The sequence below is a fragment of the Pyrus communis genome, chromosome 11 (assembly GCF_963583255.1).
Source record: "Pyrus communis chromosome 11, drPyrComm1.1, whole genome shotgun sequence".
Classification (NCBI taxonomy): Eukaryota; Viridiplantae; Streptophyta; class Magnoliopsida; order Rosales; family Rosaceae; genus Pyrus; species Pyrus communis.
Genome location: NC_084813.1, coordinates 6,046,683 through 6,074,646, shown reverse-complemented (window position 1 = coordinate 6,074,646; position 27,964 = coordinate 6,046,683). Strand labels below are relative to the sequence as shown.

Below are 27,964 nucleotides of genomic sequence, written 5' to 3'. Positions count from 1 at the left end.
CCACAATATCCTCAACTTACTCAGGATGGGCAGTTATTCCCTGCTTCTCTCCCCACCGTAACTTAAATCACACCAGCAGGAGGATTAAAATTTCTTAATCCAGCATATTAGCGTAATTAATGCTGAATTAACAAAGGAATAATCCAAACTCGGTTAACAAACAACGGGCTCCACTTGATTCAAATGTGCGGTGGGGACCACACATATTGGAATTTCCCACCTACAGAATGAATGAGCCACCTAATATAATCACATGGTCATCATATATTTTGTAGCATCTAAATAATGGCTTTGCGAACCACCATGGGCTGGCCCCATGGTTGGAGAGTAATTTTCATGCGTTTATTTTACACGATATATTTTGAATTCGATTTTTGATACTGGTGAATGGTAAGATGATGGTTAGAAAAAAGCTAAAATACTTATGTAAATCTTTCTTACCTTTAAAAAGGTGAAATGTCGTAACAAATCCCCAAACTGACTCATTTTTTTAAGGAAAAAAATAAAAAAAATCATAAGGCCTTTTCGAGATCTACTTTTGTATTATTTTGGCATGTTTAGGGGACAAGGATTGTCTGGCCTCCCGTGCCTTCCTGTTTTGTGTAGTCACGGTTAAACTACATCAATATTTTATATTACTATTCATTTTTGTCTTATTATCGTGACCACACAAACAAGAGAGCACAAGAGGGCACCGGAAGTGGGAGAGTAGACAATCATTATATATATAAGTAACATGTAAACTATACCAAAAAAGTATTATATTCGTAGAAAACATTTGTAAGTTAGTTTATTTTATTTTGTTAGGAAGAAGTTACGAGTTCAAATCTTTTTATAATAGTTACTCACAAACGAGTTTTAATTTGAAAAATTAGAAATATAAATTAGATCAAGAATTAGTTAGTAGATTATTGATCGTTGAATTGAAAGTCTAGCTGCCGAAGTAAGATTGGTAAATATTGATGATGATTACAAATTGACGTATATACAAATTCACTTGATTATTGGCTAAATTGACCGTTAGAATTTGATTGCCTAATATGATAGCGCATATCATAAAGTCAATTTGAAATAGATAAAAAACACTAGATTTTATCTATACTTGAAATAGCTCACGTAGGCAATAATGTCTGTCTCCCGAACGACCTTTTTTTTTTCTTGCACTTAGTATTAGAATTTAGTAGTATTTTTTTTTGCTTAAAAGTAAGATGTTTTTTGTTCGAATTTCGTGAATGACGAATTCATTACCAAATTAGGTTGTTCTGGTTTAGCCGAATTCTCTCTCTTCTGGTATAAAAATATTGATATACTAAAAAAAATTATTTTCTTTTATGGGGATGAGGTGAGAGTTGATTTCAGACATCATTTTTAATCTCTCATACATCACTTTTTATTTTTGGACAATAAACTGAATAAATCCAATTAAATCAACAGACAAAATAAAACATAAATGTGTATAAGAAGAAAATAGTGTATGTTTATCATTTTCTCATAAGAATATGTTGTCATCCCTATCACACTCATCAGTAAAGCAGTGATATACTCCTGGTATAAGCAAGTCATTTTTGTTTTTGAGTAAAGACCACTAAGTGTCCTCAAATTGAAGGGGGGACTAATCTCCGCTCGAGGTTCTGCTTGCTTCTCGCCACAAAGTGCTCTCAGCTGGTTTCGAACCTCTGTTACAAACGCACTGAAGAATCTCTCAACTGAAGAAGTCCATCTTTTATTCAACATCATGCCGTTTAAATAATACTAACAACATGATTAAGAATATTTACTTATAAAAATCATGAGTTCAAATTTTTAGTCTATGGAAGAAGTCATTCTCATGTGTACTAAAAAAGTTTATCTTTTACTCAGCATCACGCCATTTAAATAATAATAACAACGTGATTACAAAAATTTGCTTATGAAATCACAGGTTCAATTTTTTTTGTTGCTCTTATAAAGATATAAAATATAAAATACAAAAAACGATGAGGAATGTGATGTCCATTTCATGAGGAATACGTTGAAGCATTGGATTAGATGTCATCATATCACAAGGTTAAATCTTTATTGGGTGCATCATGAATCCTGTACTTGCAAAGCAGCCCTACCTTGCCCAAAAATGTCGCAACAACAACGGCCAACTCATCACCAAAAAAGAATAGCGTGATAGAAAAGTTATCTGCTTGGTCTAATAGTTGTAGATGAATTTTAAATCCGTATTTCATACGATATATTTTAAGTTCGATTCTTAACGTTGATGAATTACAAGATGAAGATTAAAGAAAAACTAAAATGCTCATCTGAATTTTTCCGACCTCAAAAGAGCGAACTAACGTGGTAAAGCAATAAGCTGGTTCCATTTTCAAAAGAAAAAAAAAAAAAGTGATTCCGGCATCTATGCGTCCAAAATAAGCGAACAACCTTTATTTCTATCCATTTGCCCCTTACCGCATTACCATCCCCTCTCTCCTCACACACCTCAATCCCACCGTCCAATCAAACAACAGAGATCCCAAACAACGGTCCAGATTTCCTACACTGCATGGTACCAATACAGCCGCAACACTGCGCTTATACTCCTCGAATATTTGCTCTCTCTGCGAATATAAAATCCACCTGAGCCTCTTAGCAAAAGGCTCTCCATCTTCTTATCTCTTTTCACACTACGAAGCTCACAGCAGCTCGAAGAGTCTCTTTTTTCTGTTTTAATTTCTCCGGCATACGGACACCGGCGAAGCTAGGGTTCCGGCGAGTATGGCAGTTCTGCTCTCAACTCTCGCGACGGAGATTGTGATCCCTGTCGCCGCCGTCGTGGGGATCGTGTTCTCGCTCGTCCAGTGGTTCCTGGTCTCGCTCGTGAAGGTCACGCCCGAGCGCAACGCGCCGCCGTCCGGCCCCAACAGTAACAAGAACGGTTGCAATGACTACCTAATCGAGGAGGAGGAAGGCTTGAATGACCAGAACGTCGTCGTTAAGTGCGCTGAGATACAGAACGCTATCTCTGAAGGTAGAGCTTAAATTTCTGAGCTTGTTTTAGATCTTTTGAGCTTTTTGCTAGATCTGGTGGTTCTCTTGAATTTTTTACAGTGTTTAGATTTTTTTTTGTTACCTCCAACAGTGTTGGAGCTTTATACTGTGTTTGTTTGCTCAGAAAACGCAGGAAATGAAAGGAAAGTTCAGAAATTTACCGCTGAGTAAAAGAAGAAATTGGACGGAAAATAATTAGCAGTTCATTCAAATGGTCACCTTAAACTTGGTTTGAGTGTAAAAATCCCCACTAACTAAATTTATAATTTCTTGCAATTTCTCGGCAGCCAAACAATGTCTTGGGAGTAAGAGAAAGACCCAAAAAACCCAGATTTATCTTTTTTTTCTGGACAAAGGCGAATGCTTTTCATGGAATTCCAGGGCTTATGTTAGCTCAAGCTTTGAGCTTTGGATTGCATATCCGAGTTGGGTCTTTTTCAAGATCTGCTTTTGCGTTTTGTTAAACAGATTATTTAATTTTTTATTGTTTAATTTAATTATCCAGATCTAGTTTAATACTGGGAAGAATATCCTATAATGCAGCTTTATCTCCTCGACCTTGTTGTTATTGTGATAAATCGCAGTTAATAATTTTGTCCTGTATCAATATTGTTACTAGCATGTGGTAGGGCATCTTACAGTATAAAATTAAGGTTATTTTTTATTATCTTGTTTCATGGGTCTTGTGTTGTTGTCGGGAGCATAATTTATCTTCTTGTCGTTTATAAATAAAAGTTTTAATTTTTTTTCCTGATTTGAATTATTGTGCTAGTGCTGTGAAATAATTGCGTCTTATACCAAGATATATAGTGAGTTTAGTTTCTTTTTCCTGCAATTAGCAATTTAGAAGCAGTGTAGGTCTCAAACTATTGGTATTTCACACGTTAATGCAGTTGAACAAACTATGTGGTTTAAGGGCGGTATTCTGACTATTTAAAGTGTAGATCTCAAACCAGAAATATGTGTCATGGAAAGGGCATTAATGGTGGCACATGTATGAAATTTATCAGGACATACAACTATGTCTGTTGACATGATAATGTACAAAGATAAATCGGGTTTGTGCATCGTTTTGATTAGTACCTTGAGAATAACATTGAACATGGAGCGATGAACTACTAGCTTTACTTCGCTAGCACTGATAGAGCGAGACACTGCTGGTCTTTTTGGCCCTTTAATTTTATTTTTTTTGGGGTTTTTGAGTTTGGATTTATTTAGATGTTTATAATCAAAGTGTATGCTCAGACAGTGTTATGCTCATAGAAAATAAGCTATTTCTATATATGTCTAGACCGCAAGCAGATTTTCTTAGCTTTTTATATGTATCTCCATGTTATTAATAAGCTCCATATGCATGGCTGTACAGGTTCAACATCCTTTCTTTTCACCATGTACCAGTATGTTGGGGTCTTCATGGTTGTATTTGCAATCCTGATCTTCCTCTTCCTCGGGTCTGTGGAGGGCTTCAGCACAAAGAGCCAGCCCTGCACCTATGATGCCGCAAAGACCTGCAAGCCAGCACTTGCAACTGCAATTTTCAGCACTGTAGCTTTTGTACTTGGTGGTATAACCTCTGTCCTGTCTGGTTTTCTTGGCATGAAAATTGCCACTTATGCCAATGCTAGGACAACATTGGAGGCCAGAAAAGGTGTTGGGAAGGCCTTTATCACTGCATTTAGGTCTGGTGCAGTTATGGGTTTCCTCCTTGCAGCAAATGGTCTTTTAGTACTTTTCATTACTATCAATCTCTTTAAGCTGTACTATGGTGATGACTGGGAAGGACTTTTTGAGTCCATTACTGGCTATGGTCTCGGTGGATCATCTATGGCTCTCTTCGGGAGAGTCGGTGGTGGTATCTATACCAAGGCTGCTGATGTTGGGGCTGACCTGGTAGGAAAGGTTGAAAGAAACATTCCTGAAGATGACCCAAGAAACCCAGCTGTAAGCAGTATCAATTTTTCTCATTAAGTTTTGTTATTGGGATATTATAATGGGGTTTTGACATTAATTTTTTTGGTTTAACTTTCAGGTGATTGCTGACAACGTTGGTGACAATGTTGGGGATATTGCTGGTATGGGATCTGATCTCTTTGGCTCATATGCCGAATCATCTTGTGCTGCCTTGGTTGTTGCTTCCATTTCCTCATTTGGAATCAACCATGAGTTCACCCCTATGTTGTATCCTCTCCTCATCAGTTCTGTGGGCATCATTGTTTGTTTAATCACAACCCTATTTGCCACTGATTTCTTTGAGATCAAGGCTGTCAAGGAAATTGAACCAGCTTTGAAAAAGCAGCTTATCATCTCCACTGTTCTCATGACTATTGGAATTGCAATTGTTAGCTGGATTGCTCTGCCGTCATCCTTCACAATTTTCAATTTTGGAGTTCAGAAAGTTGTTAAAAACTGGTAAGTTCTGTGTGAATTCAGACACGTGTGTCCTTTATTTTTGCGAAACGACAAAATTAAGGTTTATTTTATTATCAGCACTTAGTCTATCAAGTTGTAATTACTCTTTGGTTATGTTGAGTACCATGGATTAGCTGTCAATTGAGTTGGCATGTTGTTCAAATATGTCATTGATGTAATTTGGCTTTGCAGGCAATTGTTCTTGTGTGTGGCTGTTGGTCTTTGGGCTGGACTCATTATTGGGTTCGTCACCGAGTATTATACTAGCAATGCATACAGGTACTAAATATACTTGACAATACTGCTCCTCTTTTACCGCCTTCACTTCCTGTCTTGACCCATCCTTTTCTGTTGTCCACAGCCCTGTGCAGGATGTTGCTGACTCCTGCAGAACTGGTGCTGCCACCAATGTTATCTTTGGGCTTGCTCTGGGATACAAATCAGTCATCATTCCAATTTTTGCCATTGCAGTCAGCATTTATGTTAGTTTTAGCTTTGCTGCTATGTATGGCATTGCAGTGGCTGCACTTGGGATGCTGAGCACCATTGCTACAGGATTGGCCATTGATGCTTATGGTCCCATCAGTGACAATGCTGGAGGCATTGCTGAAATGGCTGGCATGAGCCATAGAATCCGTGAGAGAACTGATGCTCTTGATGCTGCTGGGAATACCACTGCTGCTATTGGAAAGGTATAATTGACATACTTTCAGAATGTGCCTTATCTACCTGTAGCTTGTCGTCTTATTTGCTTGTGCAAGCCATCCTTCTGTGTGAATTAGACGTCTGTTTTCTTCTGTTTGGCCTGTTTCTGAAGTTGAAAAATACACCAATAAACATGGTATAATTTTGTTGTTTTCTTTTAAAAAAGTATGCCTGTGTGTTCTAAAAGTAGACAGGAGAGTCCACTGTTAGATTTAATACTATATATTGCTGCTGTTATTGGAAGTGCTAGTAATTCAGCAACTTAATCTACTAAGTTTCCATATTTAGTATAATGTTCTTCACTAACTACTGCTTTGTGTCTGTTTTCCTTGGCTCATCTTTATGAAACCTACTTTTACAGTGCTACTACAGTGCTTAGCTAACTCAAAATGTCCTCCTATGAGAGTTATATTGTGCTTGGATGTTTCTATTTTTTTTCTGATTTCACATATGAAGAGGTCTTTCTGATTGATCAATGAATTATTTTATTATAGGGATTTGCCATTGGATCTGCTGCTCTGGTGTCATTGGCTCTATTTGGCGCCTTTGTCAGTCGTGCAGCAATCTCAACTGTTGATGTCTTAACCCCAAAGGTCTTTATTGGACTTATCGTGGGTGCAATGCTTCCTTACTGGTTCTCTGCCATGACCATGAAGAGTGTGGGAAGTGCTGCACTAAAAATGGTTGAGGAAGTCCGTAGGCAGTTCAATACCATTCCAGGTCTCATGGAGGGCACTGCTAAGCCTGACTATGCTACCTGCGTCAAGATCTCCACTGATGCATCCATCAAGGAGATGATTCCACCTGGTGCCCTTGTCATTCTTACACCTCTTATTGTTGGAACATTCTTTGGCGTGGAGACCCTATCCGGTGTTCTGGCTGGTTCCCTTGTTTCTGGTGTGCAGGTAATGTTGTGACCATAGGCAACTACACATATCTATGATTGCTGGTTTATTTATATGCAATAATCAATTTGAAATTTGGGAATGAAGTATATATTTGTGGATATTCCGTATTGATCGCCAATTATTGATTTGAATATATCAGATAGCGATATCTGCTTCTAACACTGGTGGTGCATGGGACAATGCTAAGAAGTACATTGAGGTAAACATTTTGACTCTTTATTGTTAGTTCAGATTCTTTAATCAACTAGCTCTTGATTGTATTTCTCCTACGAATGTTGGAAGATGTCCCGAGTTTGAATTCTCCTCCCTGTTGATCCATCGGGTTAAGTTATCTGTTTACTAAAATTTGAAACGTATCATGGATTAATATGGGGTTTGGTTTTCAGGCCGGTGCTTCAGAGCATGCAAGGACCCTCGGCCCGAAGGGTTCAGACCCACACAAGGCAGCGGTGATTGGTGACACCATTGGAGACCCGCTCAAGGACACCTCAGGGCCATCACTCAACATCCTTATTAAGCTCATGGCCGTGGAGTCCCTTGTGTTTGCTCCCTTCTTCGCCACTCATGGCGGCCTACTTTTCAAGATCTTTTGAGGGAAGGAGTGTATGATATGGCCATTGTATCAGGGGGAAATGGCCTTGTAATATCATTTTGTTCTATTTTTGGTCCGGAGAGCGGAGGTTTTATTAACTTTTCTTTTTCTTGTACCAGTATTCCTCTTCCCTCCTTGCTTGTTAGGCAGTGTTTCTGTAAAATTGCAAACTCTGAGAATTAATGACGAAGATTAGATGTACCGAAATGAAATGTCCAATGAAAATTGGGTTCTATCTTGAACTCTAGATTTCGTTTTCCCCCGAATTTTGGGAGCACTGCAGACCTTTGGAATCATCAATTTGATTTTCTGTTATTAACACAATTTGTTGATGGTTACTGAATGTATTGTTTGGCATTGTGTTGAACATGAATAGGTACGACTCTGATATGGAAGATACTCAAAATGCCCTGTGATTGATTACAAGGCGATGCATTCTTTCGTGATGCACGTCATAACGTTTCACTTTCTTGTCAGTTTGGTGGTTTCTGATACATTGACTACGCAACTTAAGTGGTTGCTGCCTATCTTTATGGGGATGATACAAAATTTGCATGGAAGTTTTGTAGCTCTCGATTTGAATGAGGCTTTCACCATACGGATTGAAACAATCGGAGCAGATGTGGTATTTCCCCTCTAAGACCATCTCTAACCTTTGGCCTAAAACTTAAAATTTTTAGCCTATAAACAATTTTTTTGCTCCAACCATTATGACCTAAAATTTTAGCTCCAGATTATTAAAGAATGAATTTAGACTAATTTTTTTCTTAAATTAACTTATAAAAAAAAATGTGGCTTATCGTAAATTAATTTTATGAACATTTTAAATCTAAAAATATTTAAATTCCGATAAATATTGAAAAATCACTAAATCAATACATGAAACTCATGAAACACTATGGAAGAATATGAAAATCATGATAGAGATGTATAAACACAAAGTACATGAAACACACATGACATACATAACACATGTGAAGCACATACAAAACACATGTGAATGACGTACAAAACACATTTAAAGGACATACAAAACACATGATAGAGATGAAGCACACACAGAACACATGACACACACGAAACACATACCAAATACATACAAAACACATGAAACGCATGAAACACAAACCTACACACATGAAACTGAAATCTTCAATCATCCTTTATATAAACACAGGTTGAATATCAAATCATCACACAACATATTCACAAATCTTTCAACTTTCAAAGTGTTTTTGTTTCCTAAAAATCCTCAATATCTCATCAATGGGTGATAGAAGAAGGTGTAGCTTGTCAATGCAGATGACACAATACCAAGTAAGCCTTGACAATGTGGATGCAGAAATGATCAATGCAGAAGCTGAATTTGCAAACTCGCTTATGCAATATGAGCACCATGCCGAATCTAGCTATCGTGGTTCTGTCACGGGACGTTCATTTGTGCACCATGCCAACCACGGCTCTCTCCAAGCTTCCCTTCCATAAAATGCATGCTTTGTTGATAACCTTCCACCGATCGTAAACACCACCACCTTCCCTCCCCCCCTCCCCACCGTTGTAGTTTTCATGGAACATATCAACGATTTTATCCCACAAAACATTTTTATTTTGATTCGTGCTAATTGCACCATCTTTGCTAATAGAAACTCATGCCAAGTATAAAGTAACATCTTCCTCACAGGTCCAATTACGACCTTTAATATGACCATCTTGAAAAATTTGGAAATAGGAAGAAACGGTAGAAAGAAAAATTGGAAGAATTGTATGAGAAAAGTGAGTTTTGTGTGCATGTTTGAACAAATGCATATGTATTTATAGAGTTTTTTGGTGAATTTTGAGTTAAATAAATTTTTTTAATTATTTTAGCCATTGGATTTAAATTTCAACCTTAGATTTGATTATATTCGATCTTAGCCGTTGAATTCAATAAATATATAAATATAAAACTAAAAAAAATTGGTTTGAATCTAAGATCCAACGGCCTGTTGATTCCGTTCGTCTGATGAAAAAAGTTGTTGGCTTGCCTGGGAAACGTGACTGACATGCCCACGTGGGTGGGGCCCAGTTCGTCTGAGTGCTCGCGTGTCGTGCACGTTTGGCGAGTGGGTGGGGGGCGTTTGGCGCACAACCGCCTGGTTTCAGTCACACTGGTGGGGCCCACACCGAATCCTAGGCTATTTTCTGGGCATAATTTGACTTTGTTTGACTTTTAGGTTTTAGCCCACAAATTTGGCTTGGGTTGGGTTTTTTTTGGGGGGGGGGGGGGGTGAGGGGGGAATAAAACCTAAAATTTGGCTTTTAGCCCAGGGTTGGGTTTGGTCTAAGTGAGTATTTGATTAGTTATAAATATATGAATAAGAGTAATGCTAGGTAAATCAATTGTTTAGACCAAATTTTCAAATTGTATGATGTGTCACAATAGAAAATAAACACACTAATAAACACTTAAGTAATAATTTAATCATCAACAACCACGTCATATTTTTACAAAATATAGTTTAAATATATGGTCTCCCTGGCATTATCATATGAATAAACTATGCCTTGTGTATTCAAGTTACACTCTGAATGTACCATAGTTTTAATCAATGACATGAATCTCAATTGAACTTAGCTTTGAGAAAATTGCCTGATGTCAGAATTTGAGATGAAAGATCTTGGAAAACTCGACACTGTCTCGGCCTGAAGTTCAAAATTAGTAATATTATCCGAGAGCGTATTGAGCAATATAATAGAGAAGTAAAGATTTTAAATACCGATAATGTACTTGCAAGTCTTGCATTATTTAGATGATATTCTGGTTCACCAGTCGAACTACACCAAAAGGTGTTGCCTACCCATTATCATATGTGCATTAGATGCAAGGGAGACCTCTAATGAGGTAATGGAGCCTAAAGTTCCATATCTGAATGTAGTTGGCGTCTATTGTACTTAGCTCAAAGCATTAGAATGGACATCTCATTTGTTGTTAATCTTTTGGCAAGATGCAGCATTACGCTGCATGCCACCATTGAATTGGTGATCAAGACATCCTACGTTACGTTAAAGGTATTTTGGATTTGGGCTTGTTCTATCATGATGCATCTCAAAATACATTACACTCTCTGGTATTTGAAATGATGTTTGCCTTGTTAGTTTGCTAACACGTGTTACTTGTTTGAACCACGCAAGACATCTAATGGAGTATTTACACATTCAATGGGAGTAGTGTTGTCAGAATTATGACATGTGTGATTGTGTAAATGCTAGTAGATTATGTGAAGAAATCCTATGAGATCTAGAAGATTTTTTCTATTAGCGCAAAGCTGACCCTGAGGGTGGCCAAAGTAGACGCCTACCTAGGACAAAGACTTTGGACGAGTCCCCAATTTTTTTTTTCCAAATATTTATATAAATATTACAATTCAAATTCAATGAAAATATATATAAAAAAAAAATCATGGATAATAATATAATTTTCCACAAATTTTTTTTTCTATTTTTTTTTCTTTTTTCTCACTAAATGTAACTATATTTTCATGTATATGAAAATTACTATCCCCTTCGCTCTAGTATGCAGTCCTTGTAATTCATTCATTTACTGCACATAGTAACTAACGTTGTAACAATAGAAAAATAAATGGAATTTGGTGTAATAGATAGGTACTCATATTTTAGTCCAAATTGGTTTAAAAATTAGATTACATAAACTTAATTAATACATTTGCGTCTAAAAACGTGAGACGTGTAATATTTAAATAATTTTTATGTATCTTTCTTCTTTTGATATTAAATTTTAATGATATTTGATGTAGAAATAGACTTTTAATGTATTCAGCGAACCTTTTATTATACACTAGCCTTTCTGCACGTGCTAATACGAGTGCGAAATGCCTTTTTTACATCACAGCGCGTTACACGCGGCGTGTAGTTATTTATTTTTTTCTTTTTACATTTGTTCATACATAAAGACATTCTTATAATTACAGCATGCTATGCACAATGTACAATGTTTAATTTTTATTTGTACATTTGTACATGTCAAAAGACATTCATTCATTTTAACCTTTTTAGTTAACAATTTGTAGAAAATTTTGCATTGCTAAATTTAAAATAAGATATTGTAAGCCTCTCAATCTGAGAAAAGAAACACTCATAAACAAAATGAAGCTAAAAATGATGTTCCTGATCGGTCTCCTCCATCACAAATGCCACAAAAAAGTGGAACTTTATGCCCAAATGATAGCAGACAAATTCATATGTGAATACACAATTTAAATTGTCATCAAACTCAGTAAATAAATTGCACAAAAAGACAACCTCGATATACATAGAGAAAACTAACCCTCTATAAGAAGAAAGATCACAATGAAATTACAAACTTGAAGTCCGAATTGGTCACCCAACAGACATCAACATATCAAATCAAACTAAGAAAATAAAATAAAATAATTTCTTGCATTCCTGAAAACGTAAAGGAAAAAAAAAAACACAATAGAAATTATTTCTTTAAGTAAATCATCATATTTCTCACAAACTAAATTGTCACATCCCGGCCCAGGCCTCCACCACATCCTGGGTTCGACTCCGCTGTAGTACGATATTGTCCGCTTTGGACCCCGACCACGCCCTCACGGTTTTGTTTCTGGGAACTCAGATGAGAACTTCCTAGTGCGTCACCCATCCTGGGATTGCTCTTGTCCGAACTCGCTTAATGAACTCCGAAGCTAGTGAATATATATATAAGGCTTAGAGGATCCACTCTTCTAGACGATGTGTGATGTTACATAAACACCAACATTTGACAGAGAGGTAAAGATTTTAAAGAGAATTCTAATTGTTGAAGCAATAACATGCTGATAAACAATTACTAATGTCCATAGTGCAAACGGAGAGAATAAAACTATAATTTATATTCTCTCTTGAAGGTATTCATAATACATAACCAACGAATGATTTTATCAATAGTTTACACAAGCTGATCCAACTTGAAGTTGGAAGAAAGAGTATGTCGACAGAAATTACCTGATTACATGCTAATTCAAAGTAACCCACGATCAACTTGCCTTTCCAATTCTATCTCAATCAAAATTTACCTTCCAAACACAAAAGTTCACGTCAATTCAAACTCATCATACTAAAAAAACAGAGGAAAAAAAAAAAAACTAATTTCACATGAACAAATCAATCTAACTTAGTTTTCTTGAAATAAAACCACCAAAATTAAGAAAAACCAAAAACGATAAGGGAGATAATTTTTAAAATTTACCCAAACCACTCAAAGTAGCAGGGACGAAGCTTCTTCCTCAATTTACATTTGTGAGTTCTTAGGAGTTACTTTATCTTCTCCGTTGCGGCAGTTTATTTAGGGTCCTGCACGATCATGTTTCCTTTTTGCACGTTTAATTCATTTTCTTATTTTCCTTCTGTTTAATCTCTTTTAATTTTTACTTACAAAAGTACCCTTAATAAAAATTTCTGTATTTTTTTTCAGTTAATGCATTTTTTTGTTTCAGGGGCATTGTTGTTCAATTATTTTTGATGAAACCTTGAGACATCAAAATTAACTTCTGACTTTCTAACAGTAGAGATATCAATGCACAAAGAAATACGGGTCAAAAAACTGGGCCCCCCTTCAAAAGCTCGCCTAAGCTCCAAGTTCCTAGTGCCGGCCGCGTACTAGCGTTTACAGTTTTTTCTAATTCGCAAGAGTAATAGGGCATTTGCACCGCCTCTCCTCCCTCACCCCTTCTTTCTCAGAAGTCCCCGCCGCAATCAACAGCAACGATGCTCCCATTCTCTTCCACACAAACCAAACCCTCACCTCACACTCCAAATCTCTACCCTTCTTCCCACTCAATCTCTCACTCTCTCCCCTCACCTCCTTCCACTCTCAAACTCCCCAAAACCCACACCCAGCTCCATCCCCATCGCCTCCGAATCCGAGCCATCGATGCAGCTCAGCCCTTCGACTACGAAACCCGGATCAAAACCCATTACCACAAATCCAACGCTCTCAAAATCGCCATCCTTGGCTTCGGAAACTTCGGTCAGTTCCTTGCCAAAGCCTTCGTCGGGCAAGGCCACACAGTCCTCGCACAATCTCGCTCCGACTACACCAAAGCCGCACAAAGCCTCGGGGTTTTGTTCTACACCGACCCGAATGATCTCTGCGAGCAACACCCAGAAGTTGTTATCTTGTGCACTTCGATTTTGTCCTCTGAAAAGGTAATCAGATCGTTCCCATTCCAGAGGCTTAAAAGAAACACTCTTTTTGTTGATGTTCTTTCGGTCAAGGAATTTCCGAGGGATTTGTTGTTGAAGTACTTGCCTGTTGAATTTGATATTCTGTGCACCCACCCAATGTTTGGACCAGAGAGTGGGAAGAACTCGTGGGCTAATCTTCCTTTTGTGTATGATAAAGTTCGGATTGGGAATAATGGCTTTAGGCTCAATAGGTGTGAGAAATTTCTAGGCATTTTTGCTAAGGAGGGGTGTAGGATGGTTGAAATGTCGTGTGCCGAACATGATAGGCATGCGGCAGGGTCGCAATTTGTGACACATACAATGGGGAGGGTGTTGGAGAGGTTTAATTTGGAGTCTTCACCAATTAATACAAAAGGGTACGAGACATTGTTGAATTTGGTGGAGAATACATCCGGGGATAGCTTTGATTTGTATTACGGGTTGTTTATGTATAACAAGAATGCAATGGAGCAGTTGGAGAGATTGGACAATGCGTTTGAGGCTCTTAAGCAAGAGTTGTTTGGGAATTTGCACGAGGTTTGTAGGAAGCAGTTGTTTGGGACTGTAGAAGCAGCAGAAGCTCCAAGAGAAGAGACTGCCCAGCCGCAGAAATTGCTTACGGTTGGTACTCAAAATGGGCATGATGAGACTCCTAAGAAAGGTCACGAAAATGGTGCTCCTCTGAATTCTCCTTCAAGATAATATGCTCAATGTGTGAACATGTCGTGTTTCGTGTTTCATCTTTCGTCTTACTCCTTCAATTAATTGATGTATGACTTTGTGAATCATTGACTGGATTTGATTTCCTCGGGCCAGAAGCCTTGCAGCCTTGCACAATGTGGCACATGCTTTCATGTATTTAAAGTACTTAAGACATATTTCAAATTCTGTATTATTAGTTGTGTAATTGATTAATGGAAACATGCTTGCTCTGGGTGAAATTTCACATTCAAAGTTGATTTACTTCTGTTTAATATAAAAGTTGTTAGAAGTATTGGGTGTTAATTAATATCTTAAACCATTTGATTTGATCTTGTCCATCTGCTGCCGTCCGGTTTTTCAGATGCAATCTCATGGAAAATAAATTGAAAAAAGGTGTGGGTTTGAATGTATATAATAGTAAACTATTCGAATTAGAATCCCCAAAATCTTGTAGATTTTACTGAAATTGAAAAAAGCACGAGAAATTGGTACCATTAGATTTGTAAAACATCAGGAGCGCAACTGGTACTCTTCATATCTTCTGTTTGTTGACTGCTTATAAAATGTTGTTGCTTTTCACTGCAGATTAGGAAGGAAATGGATTAACATGCTCCAAAGTTTCAGTTTGCACTATATGGATATAGATAGCTTAGGATCTGATATGTACAACACTTCTGTCAACATTATACTTTCTGATCGTCTTTCTCGTCTTTCTTTTCATCTTTAAAACAACCAAATTATGGCTGGCTCTTGATAAGTTGATGTCCTCTATTTGCACTCGAATTGCTACATGGCCTTTGATCACTTCCAAAGTATATGTTGGCTTACTATGTGTAACAATCTTTCTTAAGAAGATGGGGAAAGTTATTTTTCTTGTACACACACTTGCAGGAACGGAGCAGCTGCACTAAAGCAAAAGCAACTATGTAGTGTAAATGATCACCCTGAAAGCAGCCCCAGGAATCGAGTGCCGATCTGGCTCTATGAAAGGAGAGTATTGTTGACGAGGAAGTTGGAGATAAGGAGAAGGAACCCATTCAGTTTAAAGTAAGTCCATGAATCAGTACTAGTCGTATTCTTGAAGAAGTGAAATACCAGCCATATTAGCGGCTCGACTAGGAACTCCGCCTGCGCTGGTTGCTCCAAACTTGTTAGTGTAATTGTCGTTGATAAGTGCGATGATTGAAACATATCGGACCCTTGTACAAGGTGGGCAGAGGACAAGAGAATAGTGAAAGAGTCGAGCAGGTAACAAGATCCATTCTTTGCTCAATCGAATTAGTAATCTATTCAGCGTTGTACCTGAATTGTTTTGTGAAGGACATTGTATCGTGTGTTGTTGGTTGTTATGGAAGGGTTGGATTCGTATGAACTTGTTCTTCGTCTAATGGTTTTTATGTTTCCAGTGTTGAAATTCTTCCTTCCTCCCTGATAAGAAAAAGGAATTACATTATTTGGTTACTGTGGGAATTTTATGCAAAGACTATTTTGGTCGTCTGGACTTGTAATCTCACTATTTTATAGTAGTAGTATAGTACTATCCGGTGTTTTATAGGGCATGGCAAACGGGGCCTTGTTTACGAATACCACTGCATTGGGAAGCAAACCCTTGGAACGCGATATATAAGATTTTGGGTCTTGAGAAGCAACATACTTTGAATATAGTAGATTATCCACGTCAATTCAATTCCAGAGACCAAAACGTCCCTCAATTGTTATAATTGGACAATTCTTAAATTCAATGACCAATATAGAAACCGTAATAATGAGCATAAGTTTTATTTGAGTTCAAACTCTTTTGTAACACTAATTCGTCGGGGCGTGTGCTCATCCCTTGCACTTAAGGTCAAATTATCCTTTTTTTTTTTCTTTTTTTTTTGTTTTTTTTCGGAGAACATGTCAAATTATCTTTGGTTAGGGCATGTGCTCGCCTCCTTGCACTTTTGGATTATCTTTTAACCAACTGAGCCCAAACTAGAATCCTCTCGATTGACCAACATTAGGAGAAATTCTTTTGTATTTCGACCGGACCACATGTCTCTATAGTTAAGAAACAAAAACCACCATCTACCCCACTTCTCTTGATTTAATCAGGTTCACCCGTCCCATTTTGTGTCTCACTCCTTCCTACACCACACGCGTAGCCCACCGTATCCGGTGACCTGACACAAGAACCACTCCAATTTGGCCCATATTTTTCAGGCCATCTCACTCGCATTCGCACAGTGTCACTAATGCCGCGAAGCACCTGATCATCCAAACCAAAGAATAAGATCCAACGGTCCGTAAGCTTCTTCCACATCCCATTTCCTCAGCTTCAGGTTCCGTCGGAAGTCCCAAAACTCTCTCTTCCTGTCGCTGTGCTTTGCGTATAGCTTCCCTTCCAACTTCGGAGCTGTTCCAAAATGCTGGCTCGCCTCGCCTCCAATCGGCTCCAGGAGATCCGTCGGATTTTCACTCAGGTTTATTTTCTCTCATTTTCGCTCTTTATTTTCTCAGCTCCCAAACACTCCCCTAATCTCACAAATTTTCTTTTTTTTTGAATCTTCCGCAGCCTGTCCGGTCCTTCTCCACCGCCCTCAACTACGTGAGTTCCAATCATTTCTTCATTTCGATGTGTTTTCTTTTCCGAAATTAATGTATTAAGGATTGGATTATTGATTGAAATTGGAAACTTCGAGCAGCATCTTGATTCGCCGGAAAACAATCCAGACCTACCATGGGAATTCTCCGAAGCTAACAAGCAGAAGGTAATCCAAAATTTCTTTTTTTTCATTATCTGAAATATGTTTATTTTTTCGTTTGTTTTGTTATTTCTGGAATGCCCCTTTCCATTGTAATTTGTATAAGCATATCATCCAATCGTAATGCAATGCAGTAGCTGCGGCGAAAGACGTGTAATTGTTAAAAGATGAAAAAGAGGAGAAAGATTGTGTAATTTGGTTGTCAATGTGTGCTTTAGGCTGAGCTATTTATGTCGAACATTAAAAGCCTGGATATGTAAGCAAAGATGTGTATAAATAAAAGGTATAGGATTTTTTAAGCACCCTCAATTCAAACATGCTGAGCTTCGAATTTACGCATTACTAGAGCCCAATGGGTCGAACGTTCCAGCCGCGTAGCCAAGTTGAGTTAGTAGAGAATTGGATTGTCCTGTAAGGTTTATATCTCCCCAAGTTATATATCGCATTTTAGAAAGTTTTCTTACTGATTCATATGATGATGATGTTATATAAGTTCTTGAATTGGGGTTCTGAATATAAGCTGTTGGACCACGAGCATTCATTATGTCAATTACTTGACACTTGCAAGATTATTTTTATGTTTATTGAGTTCTAAAAGGTGTTGTCTTTCCACTTTTAGGCGAAAGAGATACTATCCCATTATCCATCCAACTACAAGCAGTCTGCAGTGATTCCTCTGCTGGATCTTGCACAGCAGCAGCATGGAGGGTGGCTCCCTGTTTCAGCAATGAATGCGGTATGTTTGCATGAACGCTTTTTTTGAATGATGTTTATCTTGTTCTCACTTAAGGAGGTGTCTATAGTGCCATTCTCACAAGTTGCTAACTTTTGATTAGTTGCATCTCAACATGCGCTTGACTCATTTAGCATTTATGTTGTTCATATCTGATACACAAGATGTTATCACTTAATGCCTACGAATTTGATTGGGATTATATATGTAGATTATAAATTTGGTGTGCATTATGTGTAGTGCCATTCTTTCTGCATCAGGGGTGGATATGAGGAGCCTAGAGGGTTAGTTTCTATCAGTGTTTGTCCAAGTTAAGTATCCACTTTGTCGAATTGTTCGACTAATCTGAAATTCCGACAAACAAGTAAGGACGATTGATAATTAAAACAAGCATAGATCTAATTTCAAAAACCTGAATTAAGAGTTGCCTAATAGTTTAAGATTTGTCCAACTTTTAATTCAGGTTAAGAAATTACATCTGTATTTGCTTTATTACCAATTGTCCTTGAAGTTCAGATTGGTTGGACTGGTTCTACCCCTATATTGCATCACATATTTGTGAGATCCTAACTTTGCCCTTGAAATGCAATTTGGTCATTAGTATAATATTTTTTTTCATGTTAAAAATCTCATTTTTGTGCGGATTCGAAGTTCCAGTTATTGGAAATTAAAGAGGCTTATTTGAAGTTCCAGTTATTGGACATTAAAGAGGCTACATGAACTTTAACTTATTTTTATCGTTTCATGGATGGTCCAGGTAGCGAAGGTAATAGAAGTTGCACCTATACGTGTATATGAGGTTGCAACATTTTACTCAATGTTCAATCGGACTAAGGTAAGAAAGTTATGGATTTTATTATCTATGTATCATTTTGTCATTATGCCAATTTCTGTACCCATGTGCATTTCTTTGATTGGTTTTAGGTGGGTAAGTACCACCTTTTGGTTTGTGGCACAACACCATGTATGATTCGTGGTTCACGAGACATTGAAGCAGCTTTACTGAAACATTTAGGAGTGAAGCGCAATGGTGAGTCTTATGCAGTATATATGGCTTTGAAATCCTTTTTTTTTTTTTCATTTTAAACCACTCTAAGATAAAATGGCATGTATAAGTAAACTTTGTATTGGCCATGTGCAGAAGTAACCAAGGATGGATTATTTTCTGTTGGAGAAATGGAATGCATGGTGAGTCTGTTCTTAACTGTTTAGTGATCTGAACTTTCCGCTTCTGGCTAGTCTTTAGCACTGGTTTTGCGTGATTCATCTCGATTAGGATAAGAATAACAGTAGAAACAAATAGATACATTGGTGAGTAGTGGTCCATGAAACTTTTATTATAATGTCTGGTGATAAAATTTAGAAAGGCAGTTCCTGAAACTTAAGTTACAGTTTCTGACTGACAAAAGACTCATCTCATATCAACACAAATTAAGAGTTAACGTTGGTATGGAATTTCACTAGTTGTGCTCACCATCCTGTTATTTGAACTATTCCTTGGTTGACAGCCTGTGACCCTAACTATGATGAATAACTTCTATCAAACCTCTTGTTATCCACTTCTTTTCTGTAATGTTCCGTTCCTTTCCAACAATTATTGCTATTCATTTTGCACGAGTGATGCATGGACTCATATAAGTTGTTCGTTGTCTACAGGGAAGCTGTGTGAATGCTCCCATGATTACAGTCGCTGATTACTCCAATGGATCGGAGGGATATACATACAATTACTACGTGAGTCATGACTTTATATATTTATTATTACTTGTGTACTTTACCATTGATCAAAAAATTTTGGAATTTATATTTGTATTCTATGTCAATTTCAGGAAGATGTTACTCCAGAGCGAGTTGTGGAAATAGTTGAGAAGTTAAAAAAGGGCGAGAAGCCACCGGTAAGGAAACTAGGTTTTGTTACGTTGTGAAATTTTCCCTCTTCCTAGTTGATGGCTCTTGTTTAGATTATCTATATTGTTGCTATGAAGTGTAATACCATTTTCCCACATTTCCAGCATGGTACTCAGAATCCTAAGCGCATTATGTGCGGTCCAGAAGGAGGAAATACCACATTGCTCGGTGAGCCCAAACCTCCTCCGTGCCGGGATCTTGACGCGTGTTAAAACTATGGTATACGTTGTCTCTAATAAAGCAACGCTTGGTTGCCGTCAGGGTTCCCTTTGCTGTGAGAACTTGTTGAATTTGTTATGCTCGACCATTTTTTGTACTAAGATGGCAGTATTATCTCTGCCGGTGATGTAATTGTGTATTTTTCATCTTTCAATATGCTGTGGTTTAAGCTATACAGCTTTTTAATTGATATCCAGAACTCAAACCGCCTGAATCCTTGTTTCTTCATTTATAATAACTGAGTTGTCTAAGGTTAAGGTCGTCGTTGTGCATTGGAAGGTATTTGGGCAAAAATTCTAGTATGTTTCGGTGTATGACGTGCACTGGATTCATGATACATGAATACAACTTTTGAGACTTGGAACAAGATGTAGGTACTTGTACTGTGTCATGTTTGGCTGCCGAGAAATAGAAAACAAGAAATTCTGGTAATGACCCTTTTGATTTTCAAGCCTCCTATACTGAATTGCTGCCCCAGAAATTAATAAAATTAACTATTTTTAGCGACAAGACAAGATTAGATTTCGTCAAGTTAAGAATTTGTAAAGTTTAGATTTTTCTTGGTAAGTTTTCTCGGCTGCCCAACACTGCAGCCAAATCTTTTGAAGTGGGAAATTAGTGTTTATTTATGGGAACTTTAACAAAAAGTTTTTGGTACTGTTCACTTTAACGAAAAATCATATTTTTACATTAAAATCTCAATCCTGATACTATTCACTTTATCCTTTATTTTGTCCTTATCGTTAAAACTCAAAGTTTTCAAACTATTTTCATTAGTTTTCCTTTTATTTATTTATTGGTTTATGGGTTCTGTCTTACAGATGTAGATTATCCACGCCAATCCAATTCTAGAGACCAAAGCGTCCCTCTTTGTTATAGTTGGACAATTCTTAAATTTAGTGACCAATATAGAAACCATAATAATGAGCGCAAGTTTTATTTGAGTTCAAACTCTTTTGTGAGTTGGACTAGTTCAGGGCATGTGCTCGTTCCTGTGCACTTGATCTCGAATCGAATTATCTTGATCAGGGCGAGAGCTCGCCTCCTTGCACTTTCGAATTATCTTCCAACCAACTGAGCCAAAACTAAAATGCTTTCGATTCATCAAAATTAGGAGAAATTCTTCCGTATCTAGACCGGATCACGTGTCCCTACAAGTTAAGAGACAAAATCCACCCTCTAATCCACTCCTGATTTTGTCAGGTTCACCCGCCTCATTTTGTGTCTCACTCCCGCTTACACCACACGTATAACCCACCACATCCTGTGACTTGACACAAGAACCTCTTCAACATTAGGCCCATAATTTTCATGCCATTTTCCTCGCAGTCGCACAGTGTCACTAATGCCGCGAAGCACCTGATCATCCCAACCAAACAACAAGATCCAACGGTCCGTAATCTTTTCCCACACCCCATTTCATCAGCTTCAGATTCCATCGGAAGTCCCAAAACTGTCTCCTCCTCTCACTGTGGTGTGCGTAGTAGCTCCCCTTTGAACTTCGGAGCTGTTCCAAAATGCTGGCTCGCCTCGCCTCCAATCGGCTCCAGGAGATCCGTCGGATTTTCACTCAGGTTTATTTTCTCTCATTTTCCCTCCTTATTTTCTCAGTTCCCAAACACTCCCCTAATCTCCCAAATTTTCTTTTTTGAATCTTCCGCAGCCTGTCCGATCCTTCTCCACCGCCCTCAACTACGTGAGTTCCAATCATCTTTTCATTTCCATGTATTTTCTTTTCCGAACTTAATGTATTAAGGATTGGATTATTGATTGAAATTTGAAACTTCGAGCAGCATCTTGATTCGCCGGAAAACAATCCAGACCTACCATGGGAGTTCTCGGAAGCTAACAAGCAGAAGGTAATCCAAAATTTCTTATCTTTCATTTATCTAAAATATATTTATTTCTTTGTTTTGTTATCTCTGGAATGCCCCCTTCTGTTGTCATTTGTATTCGCATATTATTTAAATGACGATGCAATGCAGTTACTGCGGCAAAAGACGTGTAATTGTTAAAAGATGAAAAATGGGAGAAAGATTGTGTAATTTGGTTGTCAATGTGTGCTTTAGGCTGAGCTATTTATGTCGAACTTTACAAGCCCGGATATTTAAGCAAAGATGTTTACAAAAGGTTGAGGATTTTTCTTAGCACCCTCAATTCAAACATGCTCGGTTTCGAATCTAAGCATTACTTGAGCCCAGAGGATGTTGAACTTTCCAACCGCGTAGCTAAGTTGATTTACTAGAATTGGGTTGTCCTATAAGGTTTAAATCTCCCCAAGTTATGTATCACATTTTAGAAAGTTTTCTTAATGATTCATATAATGATGATGTTATATAAGTTTTTGAATTGAGCTTCTGAATATAAACTGTTGGACCACGAGCATTAATTATGTCCATTACTTGGCACTTGCAAGATTACTTTTATGCTTATTGAGCTCTAAAAGGTGTAATCTTTCCACTTTTAGGCGAAAGAGATATTATCCCATTATCCATCCAACTATAAGCAGTCTGCAGTGATTCCTTTGCTGGATCTTGCACAGCAGCAGCATGGAGGGTGGCTCCCTGTTTCAGCAATGAATGCGGTATGTTTGCATGGATGCTTGTTTTGAATGATGTTTATCTTGTTCTCACTTAAACATACACAGACGGTATATAGTGCCGTTCTCACAAGTTGCTAACTTTTGATTAGTTGCATCTCAACATGCGCTTGACTCATTAGCATTTATGTTGTTCATATCTGATACACAAGATGTTATCACTTAACACCTACGAATTTTATTGGGATTATATATGTAGATTATAAATACACATAAGAAAACTCTCCTAGGGTCTTTAAATTAGGTCTGATGGAGGGTATGATATGTATTGATGCTTCAGTTCTCACCCACTATGCACCTCAATCATCCATTTTTGATCAAACAATTAAAAATCATAACCTTGTTATGGAACTTGCAAGAGAAAAGTATATGATAGATACCTACTTGAGGTTTGCTTTTTCCTTCATTCACTGGGATGTGTTGAAGCATATGATAGACACCTTCTTCTAGGCCCTAGTTATTAATATTGTATTAATTGTACTTTAAGTTTTTCGGTTCTTGTTATATGCATGTGTATGTGCGTGTGTGTGTATATATATTAGTTGCAAGCCCAATTCAAATCATATTATAGTTGTTAGATCAAACTAAGATTCATATGTGTTCTGTTAAAAAGAGACAAATCTGGGGATCAGAGTGATTCACTAAGACTCATTTGCCTAGTTAATTGTACGAAGCATAGTAATAATGCTGTCATCACTACTAAAGAAGTAATCGGCAGGCGTTAAATTATTGAAAGGCCTTAACTGAAAAAAAATATCCTTGAGCATTTTTCGCTGTTTGTTTGAAGGTCATACTTCCAATACCATAGAATAATTCTAGTCTGACACTTCTTAATTTAGAATATATGAATGTTTGCACAACCAGCAGTTCCTGCTTTCAGTTTATTTAACTAGATGAAAACTTGTTGGACACTGATATTTAACAAATAGTGATATTTAGATTGTGTTGTTGCAGTTTAATTTTCATCTATAATTGCCAGGCTAGCTATTTGTCTGATGTTGTTTCATAAGTTTTCTGTTCAATTAGGCTGGTGGTCCTTTTGGTCAATTGTTCATCTATCCGTGAGGATTTGTTTATGAATTTGGTGTGCGTTATGTGTTGTGTCATTCTTTCTGCATTAGGGGTGGATATGAGCAGCCTAGAGGGTTAGTGTCTATCAGTGTTTGTCAGTATCCACTTTGTCCATTTGTTTGACCAATCTGAAATTCGGGCAAACAAGTAAGGACGATTGATAAATAAAACAAGCATAGATGTAATTTCTTAACCTGAATTAAGTGTTGCCCAATAGTTTAAGAATTGTCCAACTTTTAATTCAGGTTAAGAAATTACATCTGTATTTGCTTTATTTACCAATTGTCCTTGAACTTCAGATTGGTTGGACTGGCCTAAGTGAAGTTCTATCCCTAGATTGCATCACATATTTGTGAGATTCAAACTTTGCTCTTGAAATGCAATTTGGTCCTTAGTATAGTATTTTTTTCACAGCTTAACATGTTAAAAAACTCATTATTGTGGTGATTTGACGTTCCAGTTATTGGAAATTAAAGAGGCTACATGAACAGTTTAACTTATTTTTATTGTTTCATGGATGGTCTAGGTAGCGAAGGTAATAGAAGTTGCACCTATACGTGTATATGAGGTTGCAACATTTTACTCAATGTTCAATCGGACTAAGGTAAAAAAGTTTTCGATTTTATTATCTATGTATCATTTTGTCATTATGCCAATTCCTGTACCCATGTGCATTTCTTTGATTGGTTTTAGGTGGGCAAGTACCACCTTTTGGTTTGTGGCACAACACCATGTATGATTCGTGGTTCACGAGACATTGAAGCAGCTTTACTGAAACATTTAGGAGTGAAGCGCAATGGTGAGTCTTATGCAGTATATATGGCTTTGAAATCCTTTATTTTTTTCATTTTAAACCACTCTAAGATAAAATGGCATGTACAAGTAAACTGTGTATTGGCCATGTGCAGAAGTAACCAAGGATGGATTATTTTCTGTTGGAGAAATGGAATGCATGGTGAGTCTGTTCTTAACTGTTTGGTGGTCTGAACTTTCCGCTTCTGGCTAGTCTTTAGCACTGGTTTTGTGTGATTCATCTTGAATAAGATAAATAACAGTAGAAACAAATAGATACATTGGTGAGTAGTGGTTCATGAAACTTTTATTATAATGTCTGGTGATAAAATTTAGAAAGGTTGGTGCCTGAAAACTTAGTTACAGTTTCCGACAGAGAAAAGACTCATCTCATATCAACACAAATTAAGAGTTAATGTTGGTATGGAATTTCACTAGTTGTCCTCACCATCCTACAATTCCTCGGTTGACAGCCTGTGACCCTAACTATGATAAATAACTTCTATTGACCCTGTTTTTACCCACTTCTTTTCTGTAATGTTCCTTTCCAACAATTATTGCCATTCATTTTGAACGAGTGATGCATGGACTCATATAAGTCGTTTGTTGTCTACAGGGAAGCTGTGTGAATGCTCCCATGATTACAGTCGCTGATTACTCCAATGGATCAGAGGGATATACGTACAATTACTACGTGAGTTATGACTTTATAAATTTATTATTACTCATGTCCTATAATATTGATCAGAAAATTTTGGAGTTTATATTTGTATTCTTGTCAATTTCAGGAAGATGTTACTCCCGAGCGAGTTGTGGAAATAGTTGAGAAGTTAAAAAAGGGCGAGAAGCCACCGGTAAGGAAACTAGGTTTTGTTACGTTGTGAAACTTTTCCTCTTCCTAGTTGATTGCTCTTGTTTAGATTATCTATATTGTTGCTATGAAGTTTAATACCATTTTTCCACATTTCCAGCATGGTACTCAGAATCCTAAGCGCATTATGTGCGGTCCAGAAGGAGGAAATACCACGTTGCTTGGTGAGCCCAAACCTCCTCCGTGCCGGGATCTTGACGCATGTTAAAACTATGGTACATGTCTCTAATAAAGCAAAGGTTGATGCTGTCAGGGTTCCCTTTGCTGTGAGCACTTGTCGAATTTGTTATGCTCGACCATTTTTTGTACTAAGATGGCAGTATTATCTCTGCCGGTGATGTAATTGTGTATGTTTTCGTCTTTCAATATGCCGTGGTTTAACCTTCACAGCTTTTAATTAATATCCAGAACTTAAACCACCTGAATCTTTGTTTCTTCTTTTATAATAACTGAGTTGTCAAAAACGTTAAGGTCGTTGTGAATTGGAAAGTATTTGGGCGGAAATTCTAGTATTTTTCGGTGTATGTCGTGCCCTGGATGCATCATACATGAGTACAACTTTGAGACTTGGAACAAAATGCAGGTACTTGTACTGTGTCATGTCAGGACTTGTACCGTGTCATCCCAAACTACTAGTTGATGGAAAACGGTAGATGATACCAAATCACCAATGAGGTACGAAACGGGATGCTAGCAGCCTTCTCATTTGGACCTTATCGACTTTCCTTTTCATCATACATTGCTTTGTTATGATTGGAATTGTCCACTTTTTAGATCACCCTTTAAAGATTGTCATTGCAAAAATTAACTAAATCTGAAATCAGCTAGCCATTTAATAGTTATTTAAACACTCAAATTTTGACCACGTTGATCAAATAGTTAAATAATTTTTTATTGGTAGATTTTTACATGGTTAATTTGGAAAGGGTCATTTAAAAAGTAGACTGTTTTGTTTATTAAGCAACATTACAAAATGAGAATGAGAGTCGAAAAAGTAAAACAAAGAAAGTTGCGAAAGTTGATAGCATCTCGTGTAGAAATGTTGCATGATACATATTTTATAAGAAAATATTACTTGATAGGTTAGTTGATAAAGATAATGTATCCATTCTCTAAAAATTAGAGAAAAACTTACATGAATGAATGGATTTACTGTCACCTGTTAAAATTTATCTTTAGGTTATTTGTTTTTTTAAATAAAGTGGTTGCTTGTAGTTAGGATTGTTTACCTAGTCTACAGGAGGATCCCTAAGTTGTAGGAGTCATGGTTAGGGTTTGTTTTTGCATGCTGGAGTCGTGGGATGTATCTCCACAAAATCTGCAAAGTAGCGTTGTATTACTTGCAGCAGTAGGGATGTTTGCCTATTTAAGTTGTAATCTTTCTCATTTAAAGTTATGAAATTCAGAGCTTCTTAGCCATCAATATATTAAGCAGCAAGCTTAAGTTTACAGATTTAAAAAGTTTTTCCCAACATTTGGTACCAGAGCCCCCACTGGGCCTGTGTCGAGAGTTTCTTAATAGAAGCAGCAGCTTTTGTCCTTGCAGTAGCAAGCATTCATGGCGTCTGACAAGCCAGCAAAAAACTTTGTTCAGCCAGTGATTCCACGCTTCGATGGTCACTACGATCATTGGAGCATGTTGATGGAGAATTTCCTAAGGTCCAAAGAATACTGGGATCTTGTGGAAACAGGTTATACTATACCCGAAGAAAGTACGCTTACGACTGCGCAACAACGTAAGCTTGAAGAACTGAAGTTGAAGGATTTGAAGGTAAAGAATTACCTATTCCAATCAATTGATCGTGCTATTTTGGAGACTATTCTCCAGAAGGATACTTCCAAGCACATTTGGGACTCCATGAAGAGAAAGTACCAAGGGTCAGCAAGAGTGAAGCGTGCACAGCTTCAGGCCCTGAGACGAGACTTTGAGACTCTTCAAATGAAGAATGGAGAGTCTGTCACCGAGTATTTTGCAAGGACCATGGGGATTGCAAAGAAAATGCGAATCCATGGTGACAAGCTTGATGATGGCTCCAATGTAGAGAAGATCCTAAGATCTATGGCTCCAAAGTTCAACTATATCGTTTGCTCTATTGAAGAGTCAAATGACACTGCAAAGATGTCGATTGATGAGCTTCAAAGCTCATTGTTGGTCCATGAGCAGCAGCTGAACCGTGGGATCACAGAACGTGTCAACTCAGAAGAACAAGCTCTGAAAGCTTCTACCTTTTTTGAATCCTTAAGCTCAAGAGGAAGAGGCCGAGGTAGAGGTAGAGGAAGAGGTCGAGGTGGTCGAGGCAACCGGGATGGAGACAGACAACACCAAAGTTCCAAGAGACATGATGATCACTCTCAGAATAGAGGCAGAGGACAAGTTGACAAGTCCAACATCGAGTGCTATAGGTGTGGAAACCTTGGGCATTATTGCAACGAATGCTACACAAAGCTGCCAAAAGACAAAGAGAAAG

The 27,964-nt window shown here is 37.5% G+C and overlaps 4 protein-coding genes across 4 annotated transcripts; all 4 read left to right on the top strand.

Moving 5' to 3' along the window:
- The first annotated feature begins 2,599 nt into the window (after window positions 1-2,599).
- Window positions 2,600-7,898, top strand: LOC137707889 (pyrophosphate-energized vacuolar membrane proton pump-like). The gene is made up of 8 exons (XM_068446824.1): window positions 2,600-2,998; window positions 4,385-4,959; window positions 5,048-5,427; window positions 5,620-5,706; window positions 5,789-6,119; window positions 6,627-7,037; window positions 7,180-7,239; window positions 7,427-7,898. Exons 1-8 carry the CDS (start codon window positions 2,746-2,748, stop codon window positions 7,631-7,633), a joined length of 2,304 nt encoding a protein of 767 aa, XP_068302925.1. The 5' UTR covers window positions 2,600-2,745; the 3' UTR covers window positions 7,634-7,898.
- Window positions 7,899-13,300: 5,402 nt separating this feature from the next.
- On the top strand, window positions 13,301-16,053 carry LOC137708071 (arogenate dehydrogenase 2, chloroplastic). The gene is made up of 2 exons (XM_068447053.1): window positions 13,301-14,530; window positions 15,451-16,053. The coding sequence occupies exons 1-2, from the start codon at window positions 13,399-13,401 to the stop codon at window positions 15,468-15,470; spliced, it is 1,152 nt and encodes a 383-aa protein (XP_068303154.1). The 5' UTR covers window positions 13,301-13,398; the 3' UTR covers window positions 15,471-16,053.
- Window positions 16,054-16,839: 786 nt separating this feature from the next.
- LOC137749257 (NADH dehydrogenase [ubiquinone] flavoprotein 2, mitochondrial) lies at window positions 16,840-20,377 on the top strand. The gene is made up of 10 exons (XM_068489360.1): window positions 16,840-17,021; window positions 17,114-17,146; window positions 17,244-17,309; window positions 17,923-18,039; window positions 18,794-18,871; window positions 18,961-19,066; window positions 19,178-19,224; window positions 19,693-19,770; window positions 19,866-19,931; window positions 20,049-20,377. Exons 1-10 carry the CDS (start codon window positions 16,965-16,967, stop codon window positions 20,154-20,156), a joined length of 756 nt encoding a protein of 251 aa, XP_068345461.1. The 5' UTR covers window positions 16,840-16,964; the 3' UTR covers window positions 20,157-20,377.
- Window positions 20,378-21,485: 1,108 nt separating this feature from the next.
- On the top strand, window positions 21,486-25,895 carry LOC137749256 (NADH dehydrogenase [ubiquinone] flavoprotein 2, mitochondrial). The gene is made up of 10 exons (XM_068489358.1): window positions 21,486-21,737; window positions 21,827-21,859; window positions 21,957-22,022; window positions 22,631-22,747; window positions 24,360-24,437; window positions 24,527-24,632; window positions 24,742-24,788; window positions 25,242-25,319; window positions 25,414-25,479; window positions 25,597-25,895. Exons 1-10 carry the CDS (start codon window positions 21,681-21,683, stop codon window positions 25,702-25,704), a joined length of 756 nt encoding a protein of 251 aa, XP_068345459.1. The 5' UTR covers window positions 21,486-21,680; the 3' UTR covers window positions 25,705-25,895.
- The last annotated feature ends 2,069 nt before the right edge of the window (window positions 25,896-27,964 follow it).